We start from the raw sequence: 18,248 nt of genomic DNA, 5'->3' as shown, positions 1-18,248 counted from the left end.
TTAACATGTATTATTGAAGTTTATTATAATAATAATAATAATAATAATAATAATAATAATAATAATAATAGTAATAATAATAATTACCATATAACGTTTATTTTTAGTTTAATAATTAAATAAAACCCTGAACAAATCAGAGTGGGAAATAATGGAATGTTTTTACCGTATTGGCTAAATGACGTCACTTGCGCCCCCCCCCCCCCCCCTCTCCCCCGAGTGGGGGAAAAAAATAAATAGAAACATGTAACGCGCATGCGCGGTCCTGCTTTCGCTAGTGCGCATGCGCAGTGCACCTCTCTAGCGCCGCCGTTTGTGTTCGTGTCCAATAAGCACGAGCGCATCCGCCGCGGGTAGCTTAGCCTCCGAAGCTAACCATGGTGAACGTAAAGAAACGGAAAGGTCGGGTCGTCATTGATTCCGACTCGGAAGACAGCGCGAGCGATGACAATTTGGATCAGGTAAAGAGATAAGAGATATTTCTTCTTGTGCTTAAAACAAAAAAATGTGTACTGGTTTTTAGGGTTCGCTTGGGTAACATTAGCACGGACGTCCATGCTAGTAGTAACTGCGCTATTTTTTTTTTTAAACCTACCCGTAATGTTCCTAGTGTTCTTCGATGTTCTCGTACGTCACGGTACAAGCTGCCCGGTGATTGGACGTATCATTGCGCGAATCGTGTAGTTTAAGCCAATTGTAGTTCAGAAACGCGGGAAACTGTCAGCCAATCGTAATAAAGTGGGCGGGTTTTGTGTGAAAACAAGTGGGAAAAATATTTACATATAGCGCAGCGGAATAGCGCGCTAGCTAGCGAGTTGCTTAAAGAGCCTGTAGGCCGGGCAAACACTATTATAAGCTGCTAGATAAGAGCAATATAAATGCTCCATTTTGTACCACATATCTGTGTTATTTTACAGTAAAGCACAATGTATGTATTTAAAAGCATAAAATTCACTTGAAGATATCGGGTGCTAGCTAGAATCCGTGCTAGTTAGCGCGTTAGCCAGTCCTGTACGTTTGTAAACAATCAGAGTGATTCGCCACGACTCTAGGTTCTTGAGGAATTTGTTTGAGACGCATCGTGAGCTTTAGGAGATGGGGAAAGGTGTGTGTGGTTTTAGTTTCCAGTTCAAGTGCTGAAGTTGTTTTGAGACTTCAAGAGTAAACACACCCCATCGAGCCCCTAAGAGATTTCCACTAATGATTCATTTTCCATGTTCGACCTGGAGATAAATCCCTTCTAAACGCCACCTTGTCGTTTATTGTTTAGCTGTGTGAGCTCTTTGCTTATTTCTACAGTGAAACTGAGACATGAAGGGGGGAGAACTAAAGCTAGACCAAATCCCTGTGTTGTCTGAGCTCATTTTATCCTGAAGGTGGTGGATGATGATGATGATGATGATGATTGAGGAGCTCAGCCACTGAGATATATCCGTCTCGTCAGGGGAGGATTATCATCCTGACTATAAACACATCACACATGTTCGCCCCGATCATTCAGCTCAGGGTTCGCGCCATACAAATTAATACCACAGTGCACAAATTTTACAAAACAAATCCGACATGCGTTGTGCCATTTGTTTCTCGCAGCATTACATGTCATAGGTTACCCACAAGTGGGATTTGGGGTGCTTTTACAGTTGCTCCTCTGGTTTCATTTTTGATTGATTCGTTTGATTTGATTCGGTTTCATGCCGCACATAATTGAACAAACCAGTAAGCGAATCGCTTAAGATAACACTTTATACAAATAAGTATAGTTAAAAACATGTCGTGCCTCATCCAGTGCTTGTTTTCCCTTTCCCACAAAATGCACGCCGCGTTTGATTCACTCCTTGCAGTCGAGTCGATTCAGATTCGCTGAATCGGTTTTGATGAGAAGCGGTTTATCTTTCTCGCTTGTGATGACGGCACATTGGCGTGTTGCTTTTCATACGTTTTGTTCTTCCTGCACAGTTCTGACGTCAAACAAAGCAACACGGACCTAATTACGGAGTTGAAAGTCGCGTGAAATTTGATTAGACGAGTCCTAGGAGTTCTTCGTGGGTTGCTGCAGATGTTTTTTTGTTTTTTGAGGAAATGTGTTCCTGCTCTCCTGAAAGTTTAAGGAGGTCCCGGGAGCCGTTTTTAAATTCGTCCATCTTCCCCCCCAAGCCGCGAAATTCCCGCTAGCGATCTGTGACTTCTGGGTAGATGCTGGCGTCGAAGAAACGTACGTGCCTCGGGCCTGCTGGCACGGTTCGCACGTTCTGAGATTCAGGGAAATGCAAACACGGCATGCAAAACCGTGGATTTCGGTGTGTCGGTGTTTTGTAGGAGAGAAAGAGGGACCGAGCTCGGTGTTGGGACTTGAGAGAACGACGAGGTGTAAACCGAGACGTACGAGCAGGGATCGGTTAAAAACCCGAAGCCCGAGTGATTCGGGGAGCTCGACGGGAGTTATTTGGAGTCGTGAGAAGAGCGTTAATATCACGATGGAGCTCGGCTGAGGCTGTTTACCCGCGTCAGCCAATGGGAGACGTTCTTGCTGAGGCACCGGCGACTCGTGTCAGTTTTTGCCATTCGGACGGCGATGTAGGAACTAGGGCCGGATTATTAAGATGTAATATCGATACCGCGATCAATAACGCCACACTACACTTTCCTGAGAGATCATGATAAATAAATAAAAAGAATGTTAGAATTAGAACGTGACTTGAAGCACCTGACATGCCGTTCAATTTTGTGCGTCCGATCTCTCTCCGTCTCTTTCCAGGAGCTGCTGAGCTTGGCCAAGAGGAAGCGTGTGGACTCGGAAGAACCCGAGGAACCCGTCAGCAAACCTGCCGCGTCTACAGACTCCGAGACGTCTGACAGCGACGATGAGGTACTTTGCAGTGTCCTCGTTCTTCTAATCCACCTCGAGGCGGTCTTGTCGCTGATTTTGGTTTCTCGGCAGGATCTGGTCGGGTTCTCGAGTTGACGTTGTGTTTGTGTGCGATTTAAAATGTGTGTGTGTGTGTGTGTGTGTGTGTGTAGTGGACTGTTGGAGGCACCAAAGCCAAGAAAAAGGTGAAGCCTGGAAAAGGGGCAGAAAAGAAGAACCCCACGAAGAAGAAGGTGAACAAGGCCGCTTCGTCAGGGAGCTCGGATGGAGACAGCTCAGCCGAGAGCTCCGCCCCTGAGGAAGGTAAGGGAGGGGATAAAATAAATATTCTGAAAACATCGGAGCATTCGTAGCGTCTCTGAATGTTAATTCCGTACCGTATTGTTTTTAATGCCGTTTATGTAAGCGGAATTGTTAACATGACGTCTAAGTTATCGCTGACAATCACGCAGGCGAGGTGTCCGACTCGGAGAGCAACAGCTCCTCGTCCAGCTCGGATTCGGACTCGTCCTCGGAGGACGAAGTGTTCCGGGACGGATACGGAGACGACCTGATGGGGGACGAAGAGGACCGGGCGCGGCTGGAGCAGATGACTGAGAAGGAGAGAGAGCAGGAGCTTTTCAACCGTATTGAGAAGAGAGAGGTGCTCAAACGCAGGTGAACAGAAAACAAACACACGCGCGCGCACGCACATGCACGCACATGCACAAACGCTTATTTATAGGAGGATTTGGATCAGCTCTACCTCCACCCCTTGGACTTTTGGTTCTGCAGCAAGGATTATCTCGAAGGCGGAGCTTAGGAGGCGTACCAAATGTGGACGGGGGGAAAAATGTCTAAGATGGCCGCCTACATAACCTTCCGTCATTCGGCTCCGTAGCGAACCGGTTGTGAGAGTTTGTTTTTGAGGATTGATTTTAAAAAATAAATAAATAAACCTAATTATTTAAAAAAACAAAACTTAAGGCTTGTTTTGGAATGTGTACCATATCACCGTACTACAGTTTTATCACGCTAGTCATTACACTAATGCGCAGATTCGGACGTGACCCTCGGTTGTAAATGTCGGGCGTGTCTTATATCCCGATATGATTTGTCACCGCGAACCTCTGTCCTGCGCTCCACCCAGGTTCGAAATCAAGCAGAAACTAAAGACGGAAAAGAAGAAGGTCAAGGAGGAGAAGAAGAAGAAGAAGCAAGAGGAAGAGCAGGAGAAGAAAAAGCTGTCTCAGGTTACAGACACTCAGGTGGTGAGTGGACCGGCGTCTCGGCTCCTCGCGGAAATCCAGCGATCTCACTTTTATTTATTTATTTCGAAGAGGTTTTTTTTTTTTAGTTAAAAATAAAAGTCTAGAGATGTACGATAATGGAATACTCTGCCCGTCTGCCGGACTGCTTTTAGGTGATGTCCCATAATAAAGAGAGGAGGTCGAAGAGAGACGAGAAGCTGGACAAGAAGTCGCAGGCCATGGAGGAGCTGAAAGCCGAGCGAGAGAAGAAGAAGAACAGAACGGGTTTGTTATCAGTCTCGTATCGATTTGTCTTCTGCGGAATGTTCGCGACGGTGTGTCCAGCCGTCTGTTTGGATATACATGTGTAGGTTTTTCACCGTTAGCGTTCTTTAAAATGTAACCTCACAGCCGAGCTCCTGACCAAACGACAGCCGCTGAAGGCCAGCGACGTGTACTCCGACGACGAGGAGGAGGAGGAGGAAGACGACGATAAGTCCTCGGTAAAGAGCGACCGCAGCTCGAGGTTGTCGTCCTCTGACGAAGAAGAGGAGTGAGTGTGGTCTCTGATGATTGGGTCAAAAGTTCCTGCGTTAAGACTGTGTATATTGGTAATTTATACTCTATATGACCTGTGATTGGCTCCTTTTCTCCCCCCCCCCCCCCCCCTCCTCAGGAAAGAGGCGACGCCCCCTAAGTCTCAGCCGGTGTCATTGCCGGAGGAACTGAACCGCATCCGTCTGTCACGGCACAAACTGGAGCGCTGGTGTCACATGCCCTTCTTCGCTAAAACGGTCACCGGCTGCTTCGTACGCATCGGCATCGGCAACAGCAGCAGTAAACCCGTCTACAGGGTACGAGCTACTTCCTGTTTCGGGTTAAAGAGTCGGATTAAAACTCGCTAATTCTTTTTCTAACGAGATTTTAGATTTGGACGCGGAGTCGTCTTGCGTATCCCGTAATTCATCGACTTTCTAAATCGTCCGCTTCATAGAAAATGTGTTTGCGTTCTCTCGATGCTCGTTACCAGGTGGCCGAGATCGTAGATGTGGTGGAAACGGCGAAAGTCTACCAGCTCGGCTCGACTCGAACAAACAAGGGGCTGCAGTTACGGTAAGCTGCAGTCAGTCGCACACGTCTCGATGAGTAATTCATTTACTCCTTAATAATATCGGCAAACGTCTGCCGTCATAAGAGCTGGGCATGTATATATATGTGTGTGTGTGCGCGCATGTGTATCCTTTTCTGAAGACACGGCAACGACACCCGAGTGTTCCGGCTGGAGTTTGTGTCCAATCAGGAATTTACAGAGAGCGAGTTCATGAAGTGGAGAGAAGCGGTGAGCGATTTACTCGAACTTACATACTGTATAAATGCCTCTTTTTTTAAAATTATTAATAACATTTTTTTATATGTCTGGTTTAGTTTTTGTCCTGTTTGAGTTGTTGTAGTCACAGTGTCAGGCCACAGGATTCCGACTCTTAACCGGGAAATCTGATTGGCTGTCTGTATTTCTGTTGCGTAATCTCAGGAGGAGGAGTAGTAGGAGTAGAATGAGGAGTAGGAGTAGGAGGAGTAGTAGAATTAGGAGGAGGAGTAGTAGTAGTAGAAGTAGTAGTAGGAGGAGGAGGAGGAGGAGGAGTAGTAGTAGTGGTGGTGGTGGTGGTAATTAAACATGGCTGGTTGCTCGCGAGGTCTCCTTGAACCGAAGGCGTTTCTTCTTGGCCGTAAATGGTCACACACAGCATTGCTGTCCCCATGTTCAAGGCTAAAACCTCAAAATCAGTACCTCTTCATAACCGTCTCATGACCTCTGGAGCAGATGTCTGGAGAACTCGGTGGATGTGACTGAGCGGTATAGTGGAAGGTGTGACCCTGCAAATTTTATAGATAAATCCCTGTGAATCTCCGTAAATCGTTTCAGATGCACGGTGGAGGAATGCAGATTCCTACCCTGGACGAGATCACTAAAAAAGAGCAGTCCATCAAAGAAGCCGTCAACTACAAATTCAACGACAAAGACATCGAGGACGTGAGTCACGGCTTTATCCTTGTTGTTGTTTTTTCTTTGTGAACGCATTTTATTCGTGTATTCATTCACTTTAAAAATAAATCAATAAATTAGCGGTTTACTTTAAAGTGTTTCTGTACTTTTTCTGATTGTAAATTTTTGTGCGTCGTTAACAGATAGTGAAAGAGAAGGACAGATTCCGGAAGGCGCCGCCGAACTACGCCATGAAGAAAACGCAACTCCTCAAAGAAAAGGTGACGCGCAGCAAAGACGAATAGTTTGGATCACGTTTAACGTGTACCGAGAGTGTAAAACGCTTCCAATTTGGTAGTATAAACCCTGTGTGTGTGTGTGTGTGTGTGTGTGTGCGCGTGTGTGTGTGTTAGGCGATGGCGGAGGAGAGCGGCGACGGAGATAAGGTGAAGATGTTGCAAGATCAGTTGAACGAGCTGGAGGAGAGAGCCGAAGCATTAGACAGACAGAGAACTAAAAACATTTCCGCGATCAGGTAAGACACACACACACACACACACACACACACACGTGTATGTCCCAAGCTGAGAGTCTGGGTGCGTTTCGGTAACATCATTTTTCACGTTTCTCAGTTACATCAACCAGAGGAACCGCAGCTGGAACATCGTGGAGTCTGAGAAAGCGTTAGTGGTACGTACAGGTTTCAGATCCACACTTTCATACCGAGCGCTGGCCGTCCTGTCACGGGAATTTCCGGAAGCGTGCGTCACAGTCTTGTTCTCTTTTCCCAGGCTGAAGGTCAGAACTCCAAAAACCAGCAGATGGACCCTTTCACCCGACGGCAGTGCAAACCCACCATGGTGTCCAACGTACGCCTCGAGTTTTCTTTTTGTCCTTTCATATCTGACACACGATCCTTTTAACGAACGAGCCCAGGTCCTGATAGCCTGTAATACAATATGTGAGGAATAAAACACAGTGTTGTGCCGTTATAGGAAAATGATCAACCACAGGGTGCTGCCATGAAGCAGAGTTACTGTTCATTTGTTATAACGTGTAGCAGAACATCCTCTTTTACAACAGCAACCTGACCATGACTACAATGTCTCATTTGTTAAAGAACCACCAGGCATACTTTTTATCCATTTATAGCTACTGTCGCGGAATGTCCGCGAAACCGGTTAGTTCCTGTTCTCACTTACGTTGATAGCAGCTATAAGCAGCAGACTCCTTCCGTAAATGTAAAATGAACAACATCTTCACTATATCAAAGATTACACGTGATAACGTGGAGCCCCCGCGAATGAGCCGTTACTATAGAAACGACAAGGCGTTAATATGAACCTGTGATTTGTAGCTGAAATGCTTTTCTGACCAATCAGAATCCTGGCATTCAAATCAAGATGATCAGCTTGTTGTTTTTGTGAACGCTTCAACAGTGTGTGTATCTCTCTCTCTCTCTCTCTCTCTCTCTCTCTCTCTCTCTCTCTCTCTCTCTCTCTCTCTCTCTCTCTCTCTCTCTCTCTCTCTCTCTCTCTCTCTCTCTCTCTCTCTCTCTCTCTCTCTCTCTCTCTCTCTCTCTCTCTCTCTCTCTCTCTCTCTCTCTCTCTCTCTCTCTCTCTCTCTCTCTCTCTCCTCTTCTCTTTTCCAGGCCAGAGACCCGTCGGTCCACGCTGCTATTCTCGCACATCTTAATCAGAAATACGGTTCGGGCTCCGGCCAGGACAACGCGCAGCAGATCAACAAACAGGTGAGTTGAGAAGGAATTCCACCTGAGCATCCCTTCACGATCTGTTCGTGATGTAATGCACCTTCCAGGTTTATTACATGATGGGGAGGGGTGAAATAATAATGTAATAAAAACAGTTTTTGGTTGCAGATTCGGATGTTTAGACCCAGCTATACGTTGCGTCGTTTTCAAGCCCGTAACATCACCTCCATTATCTGACCCGTGTGTGTCGTGTGTTAAGCAGGGTTCGGCAAACCAGAGGGAAAAAGACGTCACAAAAACCACCAGCGACCTCTCTGAAGACCTGTTCAAAGTTCACGACTTCGACGTCAAAATCGACCTGCAGGTCCCCAGTGCTGGTGAGCGTGTCCCCGTGTCCCCGTCTCGATACGACGTGCTGACGCTGCCCCTTCACTTTCTATCACATAAAATGGAGACTGTTTTAGGTTATAAAACACAGCTATGTATTTATCTAACACTAGACAAGTGTATATCGTTAGCATCAGTTTAGGGATGCACAGAAATAACAGCCACCGGAAATTATTTATTTATTTTATTTATTTTATTTATTTTTGAAATGGCGGCACTTCCTGGTTTTTGGACGAAAGAGAAACGAGGTTGAAAATTTTGACTGGGTAAGGGGGGGAACCCCAAGACCTTAAATCTGTCGATAATTTCAGATGTCACACTCTTGAATTATTTGAATGGTAATTGATGATCAGAAATTGGTTAAAACACTGTTTTCTCACACGCATTCAAACAGTTTGAGCAGATGAGCAGTGACAACATAGCACGTGTGGAAACGTTCCATGCTTTTATATGCAATTTTTATTTTTTTTGGTAAAACCGTTATGTAGAAAACGTTTTAACTCCATTACTCCTAACCGGCACTCGCAGGTCCGATCGGTAAAAGATTCTTTCCTGGTTAGGATATTGATCCGATTGGTTCTTAGAGTTTATGATGCAATAACACCAGTCATGTTTTCAGTTTTTCTGCTCTACTGATTATTACTAGATTCGATTCTTTTTCCAGATATGTCCTCAGTGTGTGTGTGTGTGTGTGTGTGTGTGTGTGTGTGTGTATTGCAGAGACAAAGTCCCTGTCAGTGAGCTCCAACTCCCTGCCGGTGAAGGACGGAGCCCCTCGCCGCTCCCTCAACCTGGAGGACTACAAAAAGAGACGAGGCCTCATCTGACGCTCCCGTCTTCCAGCTTCCATTAAACCCCTGCATGTGTTCGTGAACTACACCAGGGAGCCCGAAGCTGTCCTCTCTGTGTCTCTCTCTCCCTCTCCCTCTCACTCACTCCTTGTCCCCTGTGTGTGTTTGTGTCCGAGAGAGTTGAGAATGAATGTGAGCTTGTACACATGTAAACCTTTGTAACTGTGTGTGTGTGTGTGTGTGAGAGAGAGAGAGAATGAGCGAGTGTGCATGACTGTAGTGCGAGACATCCATCCGATGCGAGACTACAAACTACTTGTGCAGTTTGTGCGCGCAAGTCTTCTGAAAATAAAACTAAATACGAAAATCCCGTGAAATGTGGCGGCTTTTTGTTTCGCTTTGTGTTCTTTTTCCTCATAGCCGTACTTTATAGGAGAAATCGTCCACTGGTTAATTTATACACGAGTACATGACGTTCTATGTCTACTTTCTTACTCTTTTTTTTTTTTTTTTTTGTCAATATTCATCCAAATCCTGACAATGCTATTTAAATGTAAAACATTAATACTTGGGGGGATTTTTATGAACTGTTTTTCTTCCTCCTGAAGCTTTTTAGTGAGTGAGTGAGTGAGTGAGTGACAGTGGACAACCTTTTTTTTTTTTTTTTATTTTTTTTTTTTGGATTAGGTTTCAGTCCTGGTGTCTTATTGAGAACAAAAATAAGAGCCCAATCATGACGTCACTCCTATAATGGACAAAATCTGTTCATTTGTATGAAATATATTTTCTCAATGGACGTTATTTTTGTCCTTTTTAGATGTTTTTTTTTTCTCCATTGTATTTCGGCGATCTTCGTTCCATTCAGAGCTGATTGATATGTGACTATTATTGGTTATTGATGATGTCTTCTGGTCAGTTTTCGTATTCATGTGGCATGCTTTGTAAATAAGATTTGGCCATTTGGGATGAGTGCGGAAACAATAAAGAAGCACTGTTTCGTACCAATTGTGGACGTGTGGGTTTTTTTTTCTCTTCTTCTTTTACCTGTTGTAATAACAACACGTAAATAAAAACTGGTTTTCTAGTGATGGATTACTATTATTGACTGTGTGGATTTTTTTCATATGGGGAATTCTGCTAATTATTATTTTTTATACATTTTCAATAAATTTAATCTGATCGTTTGCCCCAGCTAAGAATGATTTAGTTATTTTTCTTTTTCATTATTCAACAGTGCATTTTAATAAATATATATTATTATTATTATTATTATTATTATTATTATTATTTAACTCAGGCATCACTAAGACGAGCCTGTTTGTTCTCCTTTCCTCTGTTTTTTTTCCTCAGGCACATCCGAGGGCGCTCTGTTTTGGGGCCTTTTCAGTTCCTGGTCCACGTCAAGCAGGACGCGATTATGATGACAGTACGGGAAAGAAAATAGTTTTAACAGCGAGTGGACGTTAATTATTTACTCCCCAGAAGATGCTGGGGGAGGTTTTTCGTTCTGCACTTTAATACAGAGAAGGTGTAGCCGGTGACGTTGCTGAAAATAATCTTTTATATATGTTTATTTATTTATGTTTTTTTACATGCGAGCATCGGTGCTAAGCTTGGTGTATTTTTCCCCAAGCGTATTCGGGTAAATCCCGCCCCCACGTTCAGGATTGGCTAGCGCTGTCTCTGATCCTCCCTGTGATTGGCTAGTTTTGTTGTGTCGATGGGGTGCGCGTCCGCATGGAATGCGAGCCAATAACCGCAATGGGCGTGGTTTTTCGGAATACGGATGGGGGAAAAAGTGATAGAAGCTAGGCGTTGCTAGCTGACTCTATACTGTCTTGTTCGCTAAGTTCATTTGAATGCTTGTGCATTAGTTTAAAATGTCAGCGTTACTTGTGTAAAGTGTATGCTGCTGTCAAAGGCAAATTAGAAATAAAAAGTTGCCGGTTTGCGCCTTTTAATTAATCTTGTATATGCAAGTGTAAAAGTGTTGGCACCCATTAAGTGATGGTGTATTCCGTTATGTTTTAGGATTAAATTATCACTCATTGCATGCTGTGGTTTTTGTGCTTGTTTTTATAAAGGGTGCCTATTTATTTATTTATGGATATTTTTTTTTTGGAACTAATAAAATGTGAATTTGTTTTCAGATCCCAAGATGTCATGGATTGTTGATTTAGCCGGCCGGGCTGAGAATTTCCTGAACAAAGTGGACCAGGGGGCTGCCAGCGCTCTGACGAAACACTCGAGCCACAGTTCCTCCTCTGCACCACTCGACCCACCGGAGCCGGATTTAACTCCGTACAGCGCCTCGTACGAGTCCCGTCACAGCTACACGGGCCACGAGACGCACGGTTTCCTCTCTGCTGCCGCCGTGAACATTAAGAAATCTAAAGCCACCGTGTTAGCAGGCACAGCTAACGTGTCCAGCACAACTCCTCTGGGTTCAGCTGTTAGCAGCAGCAGTAGCGGTGCTCTCAAAGCCTCGTCCAACTTCGTGAGGCGCAAACGATCCGAAGTGGACGATGATCTGCTGTTCGACTTCCTGAACAGCTCGGATCCGCCACAGAGCGACAGGAAGGAGGTGAGGAGAGACACGGTGGTCCAGACGACCGGTGTGGCTGAAGGATCGGCTCAGGGGCAGGCGACGGTCCCGTCTGCCCCGGCTACTCCTCCTCCTACACGTTCTCTGTCCCGAACCTCCAGCCTCGGCTCCCTCGCCGCGAGCACACACAGCACCAAAACCGAGAACGATGCTGCTCGAGACGGAAGCCAAGGTACTAATTTAGTAAACTTATATTTTTCTTTTATTTCATAGTTTGTTCCTAATAATTCGTTGTCACTATATTTTGCGCTGGCTTTACTATGCTATACTCACAACCTCTTCCCCTTTATTATTCTCTCTCTCTCCCTCCCTCTCTCCCTCTCTCTCTCTCTCCCTCTCTCTCTCCCTCTCTCTCTCTCTCTCTCTCTCTCTAGGTGACACCCCGGAGAGCTCAGATTCAGGCCTGGCAGCAGCAGCGGTACCAGACGTTCAGGCCGCCGTGGGGTCGAGCTCGGCTCAGGAGGAGCAGCTCAGTCAGGTGATGTCTGGTCTGCGTCTGGAGAACCAGCTCTTGCGCAGCGAAGTGTCCTCGCTCAACCAGGAGATGGCGTCGCTCGTCCAGAGATCCAAGGACATGCAGGGGGGTGCGAGGACTCACACTTATTTATATAATTTATAGCCACATTAATACAGGACATATAATAATACAATACAAAAAACAGAATAGTTACAACTGACAGGTGTGGCCTCTGTGTCTGTCCGTGTGAAGGAGGTGTGGCCTCTGTATCTGTCCTAGTGAAAGAGGTGTGACCTCTCTCTGTATAAGTAAAGGAGGTGTGGCCTCTGTCTCTGTATAAGTAAAGGAGGTGTGGCCTCTGTGTAAGTAAAGGAGGCATGGCGTCTCTCTGTCCCAGTGAGGAAGGCGTGGCCTCTGTATCCTAACGAAGGAGGCGTGGCTTTTCAAACCTGAACACTATTTTTAGATTAAAACGGACCTGTTTGTGAATAAATCATACTGAAATGAATCTCTAGATGCAAAATATAAGTAATATCTTTCATAAATCAGATCATTGATCACGATTTAATTTCTCCTTCTGAGGAGCTAATTAATATTGTGTGAGGGGAAAAAATCAATTAAATCCGAAGCTTCAACTGAGTGAGCTGCTAGTAAACTAAATGTTTATTGGAACACGGTTAGAAATGTATATTTGTTATGTGGTCTGATTCCTTTTCCCTGAGAATGAGATTTGTGCGTTTAGTATGTTTCAACTGAACCCTTTCCTTGTGTGTCTACAGAGCTGAACCAGGCCCGATCTCGTGCAGAGAAGTGGAACACAGAGCAGAGTCGCTCGGACCGCGCGGTCAGGGAGCTGAGGGCACAGGTTGATGACCTCACACAGGCTCTGACAGCCAAGGACTCTCAGCTGGCCGTGCTCAGGGTGCGACTAGACGAGGCAGATCAGTTACTGAAGACCAGAAGCTCGGCGCTGGAGGAGGCTCAGAGCGAGAGGACCAGGTATTCTCACAGCCAGAGAGAATCACTACTCACCCCCGTGCTCTACTTATTGATATGTTTTCTAGAAATGTCTTTAGATTGTCCCTCATCTGTATCTGTATGGCCTTTGTGCTTGTGAATGAGGATGCTGCTGTGCTGTTTGTGATGACAGGATCCTGCAGGACCACAGTGATGGGAGCAGTCTGCACTCTCAGGCTCTACAGACACTGCAGGAGCGACTCCGAGAGGCCGAGGCGGCTCTGAACAGAGAGCAGGACAGCTACAGACAGATGCAGGTCAGTGACACGCTTCATGCACATGACATGTTATCATCGTATTTTAATAATCCTGGTTTCATCAAATACACGGTGGACAAGTAGCTCATTGATAAGAGACTTAAAATAATATTTTTAAAAGTAAATGGGCTCCGGAAGACGTCTCCACAAAGCTGAGCTGTTGACGTCTTGACAAATCAACCCCGGTTTGTTGTGTTTGTATTAGAGCGAGTTTGCGTCGCGGCTAGCGAGGACTGAGGCGGAGCGACAGACGCTGGCCGAGTCGTTGACGGGCGCTGAGCGCAGAGTGGCCGAGGAGAAACAGAGAGCCGAGGAGCTCCAGCAGCAGGCCAAAACCGCCCGAGCTGCAGCCGATTACGCCAAGCAGGAGCTGCACGACTACAAAAACAAAGCCTCACGCATCCTCCAGGTCTCACGTCTACAAATCTGTTGGAGAAAGCCAGCGTCACATGGGATTTTGGGGTTATAGTGAATTATAGTGATAATTCTTGTAACTTTCCAACACGGGAAAGAAAATAATCATGATCTTTGGGGTATCCACTCCATCAAACCACCTCATCGCCCTCTTTAGCACATTTCACAGAACTTTGGTTGAAAGGAAACAGCTCGTTTTTTTTAATTATTATTATTATTATTATTTGCGTACTTTTCAAAGTTTGTTTAATATGTGGAGACGGAAACCTGACCTTCTCTGCTCTTTCGTTAATTTCCCAGTCCAAAGAGAAGCTGATCAGCAGTCTGAAGGAGGGCTCGGCTTTGGAGGCGCTGGACGCTGGAGGAACAGCCGAAGTGGAGCTGGAGGAGTTACGGCACGAGAAGGAGCTCCAGAAGGAGGAGATCCAGAAACTCCAGGCTCAGATACAGAGCCTGCGTTCAGAAATACAGGTTCATAAAGTGCTAGGACATTAACACAGACACGTTACATGACCATCTGTGCATTTCTACGTTTTTTCAGGAGAAGAAACGCATTCATGAACATTATTTTTATTGTTATAAATGTGCTTATAAATCGCCAGAAATTGCACTTAAAATGAAACTTAGCCAGCTGATGTTAAGAAACTTGACAGAAACCTGGTTAGTTAGCATGAATTAGCTGGCTGTGTCACCTTCACTTGTTTAAAAATCCTCAGCAGTTTTAACACTTCATCATTTATATTTTCTGCTTAAAGAGTGAACAGGTGTTACCATGGTTACATTTAGCTAGCTAACACAAGCAGTCAGTGAGGCAGCATCTTGCTAGCTAGCGTTAGCGTTAGCATTAGCGTTAGTCAGCTAACTCCCTTTTAGTGCTGATTACCAGTGATGTTTCTGCTCAGAAACGGTCAAACATTCATATTAAAGTTAGCCTAAACAGCCCCCTATGAGGATGTTTTATTCCTGTAAACAAAATTGGGGAAACTAGCATTACTAGCATTCGTTTGCTAATTAAAAAAAAAAAAAAAAAAAAAAAAGGATAGTTTTGCAACAAGGGAGTATAAAGAGCTAGTTAGGTAATAGCTTCCTGAAATAAGATACTGAAAATAAATAGATGGTGATGTTGACATTAAAGGATTAGAATTAAAGTAGCTAAATAAATCATTTTAGATGTTTCAAATCTCTGCTAGTGTTAGCTGGATAAACAACAGCCAATTCTACTTTAAAAAAAAAAAAAAAAAAGCTGCTAAATGAAAGGTTATTATAATGTATTAGAACATGAGGCAGCTGTTATACAGGATCTAGTTTTAACACACAGGTATTTAGACTTTTGTGTTACGCTGTTGTTCTCTATAAATATGTAGAAATAAAGCAGAAAAATGATAAAGCGATTCTGTTTCATACACACATGAACAGGTTACATGAGGTGTGTGTTCACACGCTTGTCACACATCCATTTTATCATCAAAGTCATGTGTTTTATTTCGGGTTTTTTTTTTTTTTGTCGTACACAGGAGCAGGAGAACCAGGCTTTGGCAGAGGCCGAGAGCTGGAGAGAGCAGCAGCTGGAGCTACAAGAGCAAAACTCACAACAGAGTCGACAGAAACAAGAGGTGGAGGCCGAACTGGAGCGCTGCAAACAGGTACGCTGTGTGTGTGTGTGTGTGAGTGAGAGAGAGAGAGAGAGAATTGGACCCTGAACAACACCTGTTCTGAGTTTTGTCTCCAGTCATGTTGTTAAATCAGTTTTTCCCCTATTAGGCAGTGGAACACGAGAGAGGGTGTGTCATCATGAAAAACATCAAGACTACACAGTCATAATGTTATTCACGTTGACGCACAACCTATAGTGTGTCTGCTTTTATAACACACTTTACAAATTACAAAGAAAAGGGTTTTTTTTTTTTAAACAACAAAAAAAAAACGTTCTTTGAAATATCTGATGTAAAATATTTAATAGCAGATATTTCTTCTACGCTAAAAAAGTAGTTGCTATGCAGCAACATTATGTAGTGAATAATATATGCAACACAGATTTCTCCAGCACACTGATGAATTGGTTTTCCCGCGATAAGAATAATAAAACGTATAAAAATAATACCACACAAGAGTCTAGAATAGATCTGGGATGTAAACATCTGCTGCAGATCATTACTCGTAACGTGACTCTGTGCTCACAGCTGCAGATCAAGCTGCTGTTGTAATAATAGTAAAATGAATATTTGTTCACGTATGGTTAGCACTTGAGAAAAAAACTGTCATGTGAGCATTGTTGCTTAGCAACCCATGAAGAGCAGAATGATGGAGATAAGGTAAACGAAACGTGACATTATCGGATAAACAGCAGAATGTGTTTCGACCAATCAGATTTGCGGGTAGAACTAACCGATATATAAATTGTGTTAAGGTGTGTGTGTGTGTGTGTGTGTGTGTGTGACAGGAGCTGCATTATGTGGAGGAGGAACACCATCGCACTAAAAGCACCCTGCAGAGTCGCATCAAAGACAGAGAGGACGAGATCCAGAAACTCAGGAACCAGGTGGGTATGCGTCTCTCTCTCTCTCTCTCTCTCTCTCTCTCTCACACACACGCGCACACTCTTACATCATGTACATTATCTACACTGTCTTTATAATGGTCCTTCACATTGTCCTCTCTCTCTCTCTCTCTCTCTCTCTCTCTCTCTCTCTCTCTCTCTCTCTCTCTCTGCAGCTGACCAATAAGGCTCTGAGCAGCAGCAGCCAGGTGGAGCTCGAAGGCCGTCTGCATCAGCTCACTGAGACCCTGATCCAGAAACAGACCATGTTGGAGGCTCTGGGCACCGAGAAGAATTCGCTCGTCTTCCAGCTGGAGCGGCTCGAGCAGCAGCTGAAGAGCGTGCAGGGAGGCCAGAGCGGCGGCTCACACATCAACATGGCAGCCGTGGAAGGAGCAGGTCAGCAAGCGTACGGGATGAATTAGATGATCGTTCAGTTCTGACCGAGCAAAACAGAACTTGCCCATCATCTAACAGACTAAAACAGTTTAGTAGATGTGAAAAGTCTGTGATTTCTCAGTGCGGTTTTATCCAGGTACAGAACTATAGGATATAACGGTGCTATTCATGACGCCGATTGATTTGTTTAATGCCGTTGTGCTGTGTGAAGGTGCGAGGCAGAGAAACACACCGGTGCTGTTCAGCGATCAGGACGGCTCCGAGACGGGCGTGTACGGGAAAGTGCGCAAAGCAGCCAGCACCATAGATCGCTTCAGGTAAGAGCACACGTATTCCAGGTGTGAACAGACGCTCAAGTTGCACGAATCAACTGACATAAACAAGTCTGCGTGATCCAGCTCGCATGAATCGACTTTGTACGAGTACATCTTCACGTGAATCGACATGCGTGAATCAGTTAGTGTGAATCAGTTAGTGTGAATCAGTTAGTGTGAATCAGTTAGTGTGAATCAGTTAGTGTGAATCAGTTAGTGTGAATCAGTTAGAGTGAATCAGTTAGAGTGAATCAGTTAGTGTGAATCAGTTAGAGTGAATCAGTTAGTGTGAATCATATTGTGTGAAATGATTTCTGTGAATGAAGTTGTCAATCAAGTTAATTAAGAACCTGAATCAAGTTGTGAATAAAATTTTGACTTCATTTATATGTAAAAATTTGCGTGTAACCCAACTTGTGTAAATCAACTCTCAACTTTCAGTTTGCGTGAATCAGTTTGCGTTAACTGACTCATGTGAACCAAACTGCGTGACCTAACTTGCACAAATCAACTTTTGTGAATCAAATAGTATGAATCGAGATGTGTCGATCACGTTTTGTGATTCTTTTCTGCAGCATCCGTTTAGGGATCTTTCTCAGACGCTACCCCGTGGCCAGAGTCTTTGTAATCGTTTACATGGTGAGTAAAGCTGTAAAGCAGACGCTCCTGCTGCGTCTTTGTACGTTTGAAGGGTCAGCGTGACGGTAACGTCTCTCTGTGTGTTTTATAGGCACTGCTGCACCTCTGGGTGATGATCGTCCTGCTGACATACACACCTGAGATGCACCCACAGTCTCATCCCGATGGCAGATAGAAGACTTTATTATGTATATGAGATCTTTATCAGATGCTCTACATGTATAGAAATGAAGCTATATGATCTGTCAGGAGCTGGACGACAGAAAACCTTCATTCTGTTTCATCTTGTTTGTTCTTTCTCATTCCTTCATTTCCTCTTAGTTTTCGTCCTCCATTTCGCCATCTTTTTGTTTCTTTAATTTTGAAACGAATCATCTGGAGTGCTTGGAAGTAGAGTCGGGTGAGATATTTAAAGACGGTTCTATTTAATTTTTCCTCATGGGAAATGCGCATTCGGGTTTTTACTCATGGCTTCTTTTGGTACAACATGACTGTAATTCTTCACTTTGATTTCTTTTAATAGACATTAAAACACTAAAAAAAAAAGACAAAGCTATCCATTTCCTTTTACCTGTATAAATCAGAACAATAAAATATGATTGAATTGAAAAAAATATATTAATAAACATTTTAAAAAATGGA

At 44.3% G+C, this 18,248-nt stretch overlaps 2 protein-coding genes across 5 annotated transcripts; both read left to right on the top strand.

Moving 5' to 3' along the window:
- Positions 1–287: 287 nt before the first annotated feature.
- rtf1 (RTF1 homolog, Paf1/RNA polymerase II complex component) lies at positions 288–9,969 on the top strand. 2 transcript variants are annotated; one of them, XM_053679331.1, is made up of 18 exons: positions 288–461; positions 2,756–2,866; positions 3,019–3,169; positions 3,319–3,523; positions 3,996–4,116; positions 4,269–4,380; positions 4,507–4,648; positions 4,772–4,949; positions 5,126–5,208; positions 5,347–5,434; positions 6,020–6,127; positions 6,283–6,360; positions 6,493–6,614; positions 6,712–6,769; positions 6,871–6,948; positions 7,731–7,829; positions 8,050–8,167; positions 8,898–9,969. In XM_053679331.1, exons 1-18 carry the CDS (start codon positions 378–380, stop codon positions 9,002–9,004), a joined length of 2,043 nt encoding a protein of 680 aa, XP_053535306.1. In that variant the 5' UTR covers positions 288–377; the 3' UTR covers positions 9,005–9,969. The 2 variants fall into 2 exon arrangements, with proteins under 2 accessions (XP_053535306.1, XP_053535307.1); XM_053679332.1 differs by having other exon boundaries at positions 290–461; positions 8,053–8,167.
- A 340-nt stretch (positions 9,970–10,309) lies between these two features.
- Positions 10,310–18,248, top strand: golga5 (golgin A5). Of its 3 annotated transcripts, none has more exons than XM_017463336.3 (13): positions 10,310–10,394; positions 11,119–11,745; positions 11,948–12,157; positions 12,810–13,029; positions 13,181–13,304; positions 13,510–13,713; positions 14,019–14,189; positions 15,233–15,361; positions 16,159–16,257; positions 16,431–16,653; positions 16,865–16,970; positions 17,543–17,606; positions 17,698–18,248. In XM_017463336.3, the coding sequence occupies exons 2-13, from the start codon at positions 11,127–11,129 to the stop codon at positions 17,779–17,781; spliced, it is 2,253 nt and encodes a 750-aa protein (XP_017318825.1). In that variant the 5' UTR covers positions 10,310–10,394; positions 11,119–11,126; the 3' UTR covers positions 17,782–18,248. The 3 variants fall into 3 exon arrangements, with proteins under 3 accessions (XP_017318825.1, XP_017318824.1, XP_017318823.1); XM_017463335.3 differs by having other exon boundaries at positions 10,340–10,496; XM_017463334.3 differs by having other exon boundaries at positions 10,348–10,505.

This window comes from Ictalurus punctatus, chromosome 3 (genome assembly GCF_001660625.3).
Source record: "Ictalurus punctatus breed USDA103 chromosome 3, Coco_2.0, whole genome shotgun sequence".
Taxonomy (NCBI): domain Eukaryota; kingdom Metazoa; phylum Chordata; class Actinopteri; order Siluriformes; family Ictaluridae; genus Ictalurus; species Ictalurus punctatus.
This window is presented reverse-complemented; position numbering and strand designations above follow the sequence as displayed.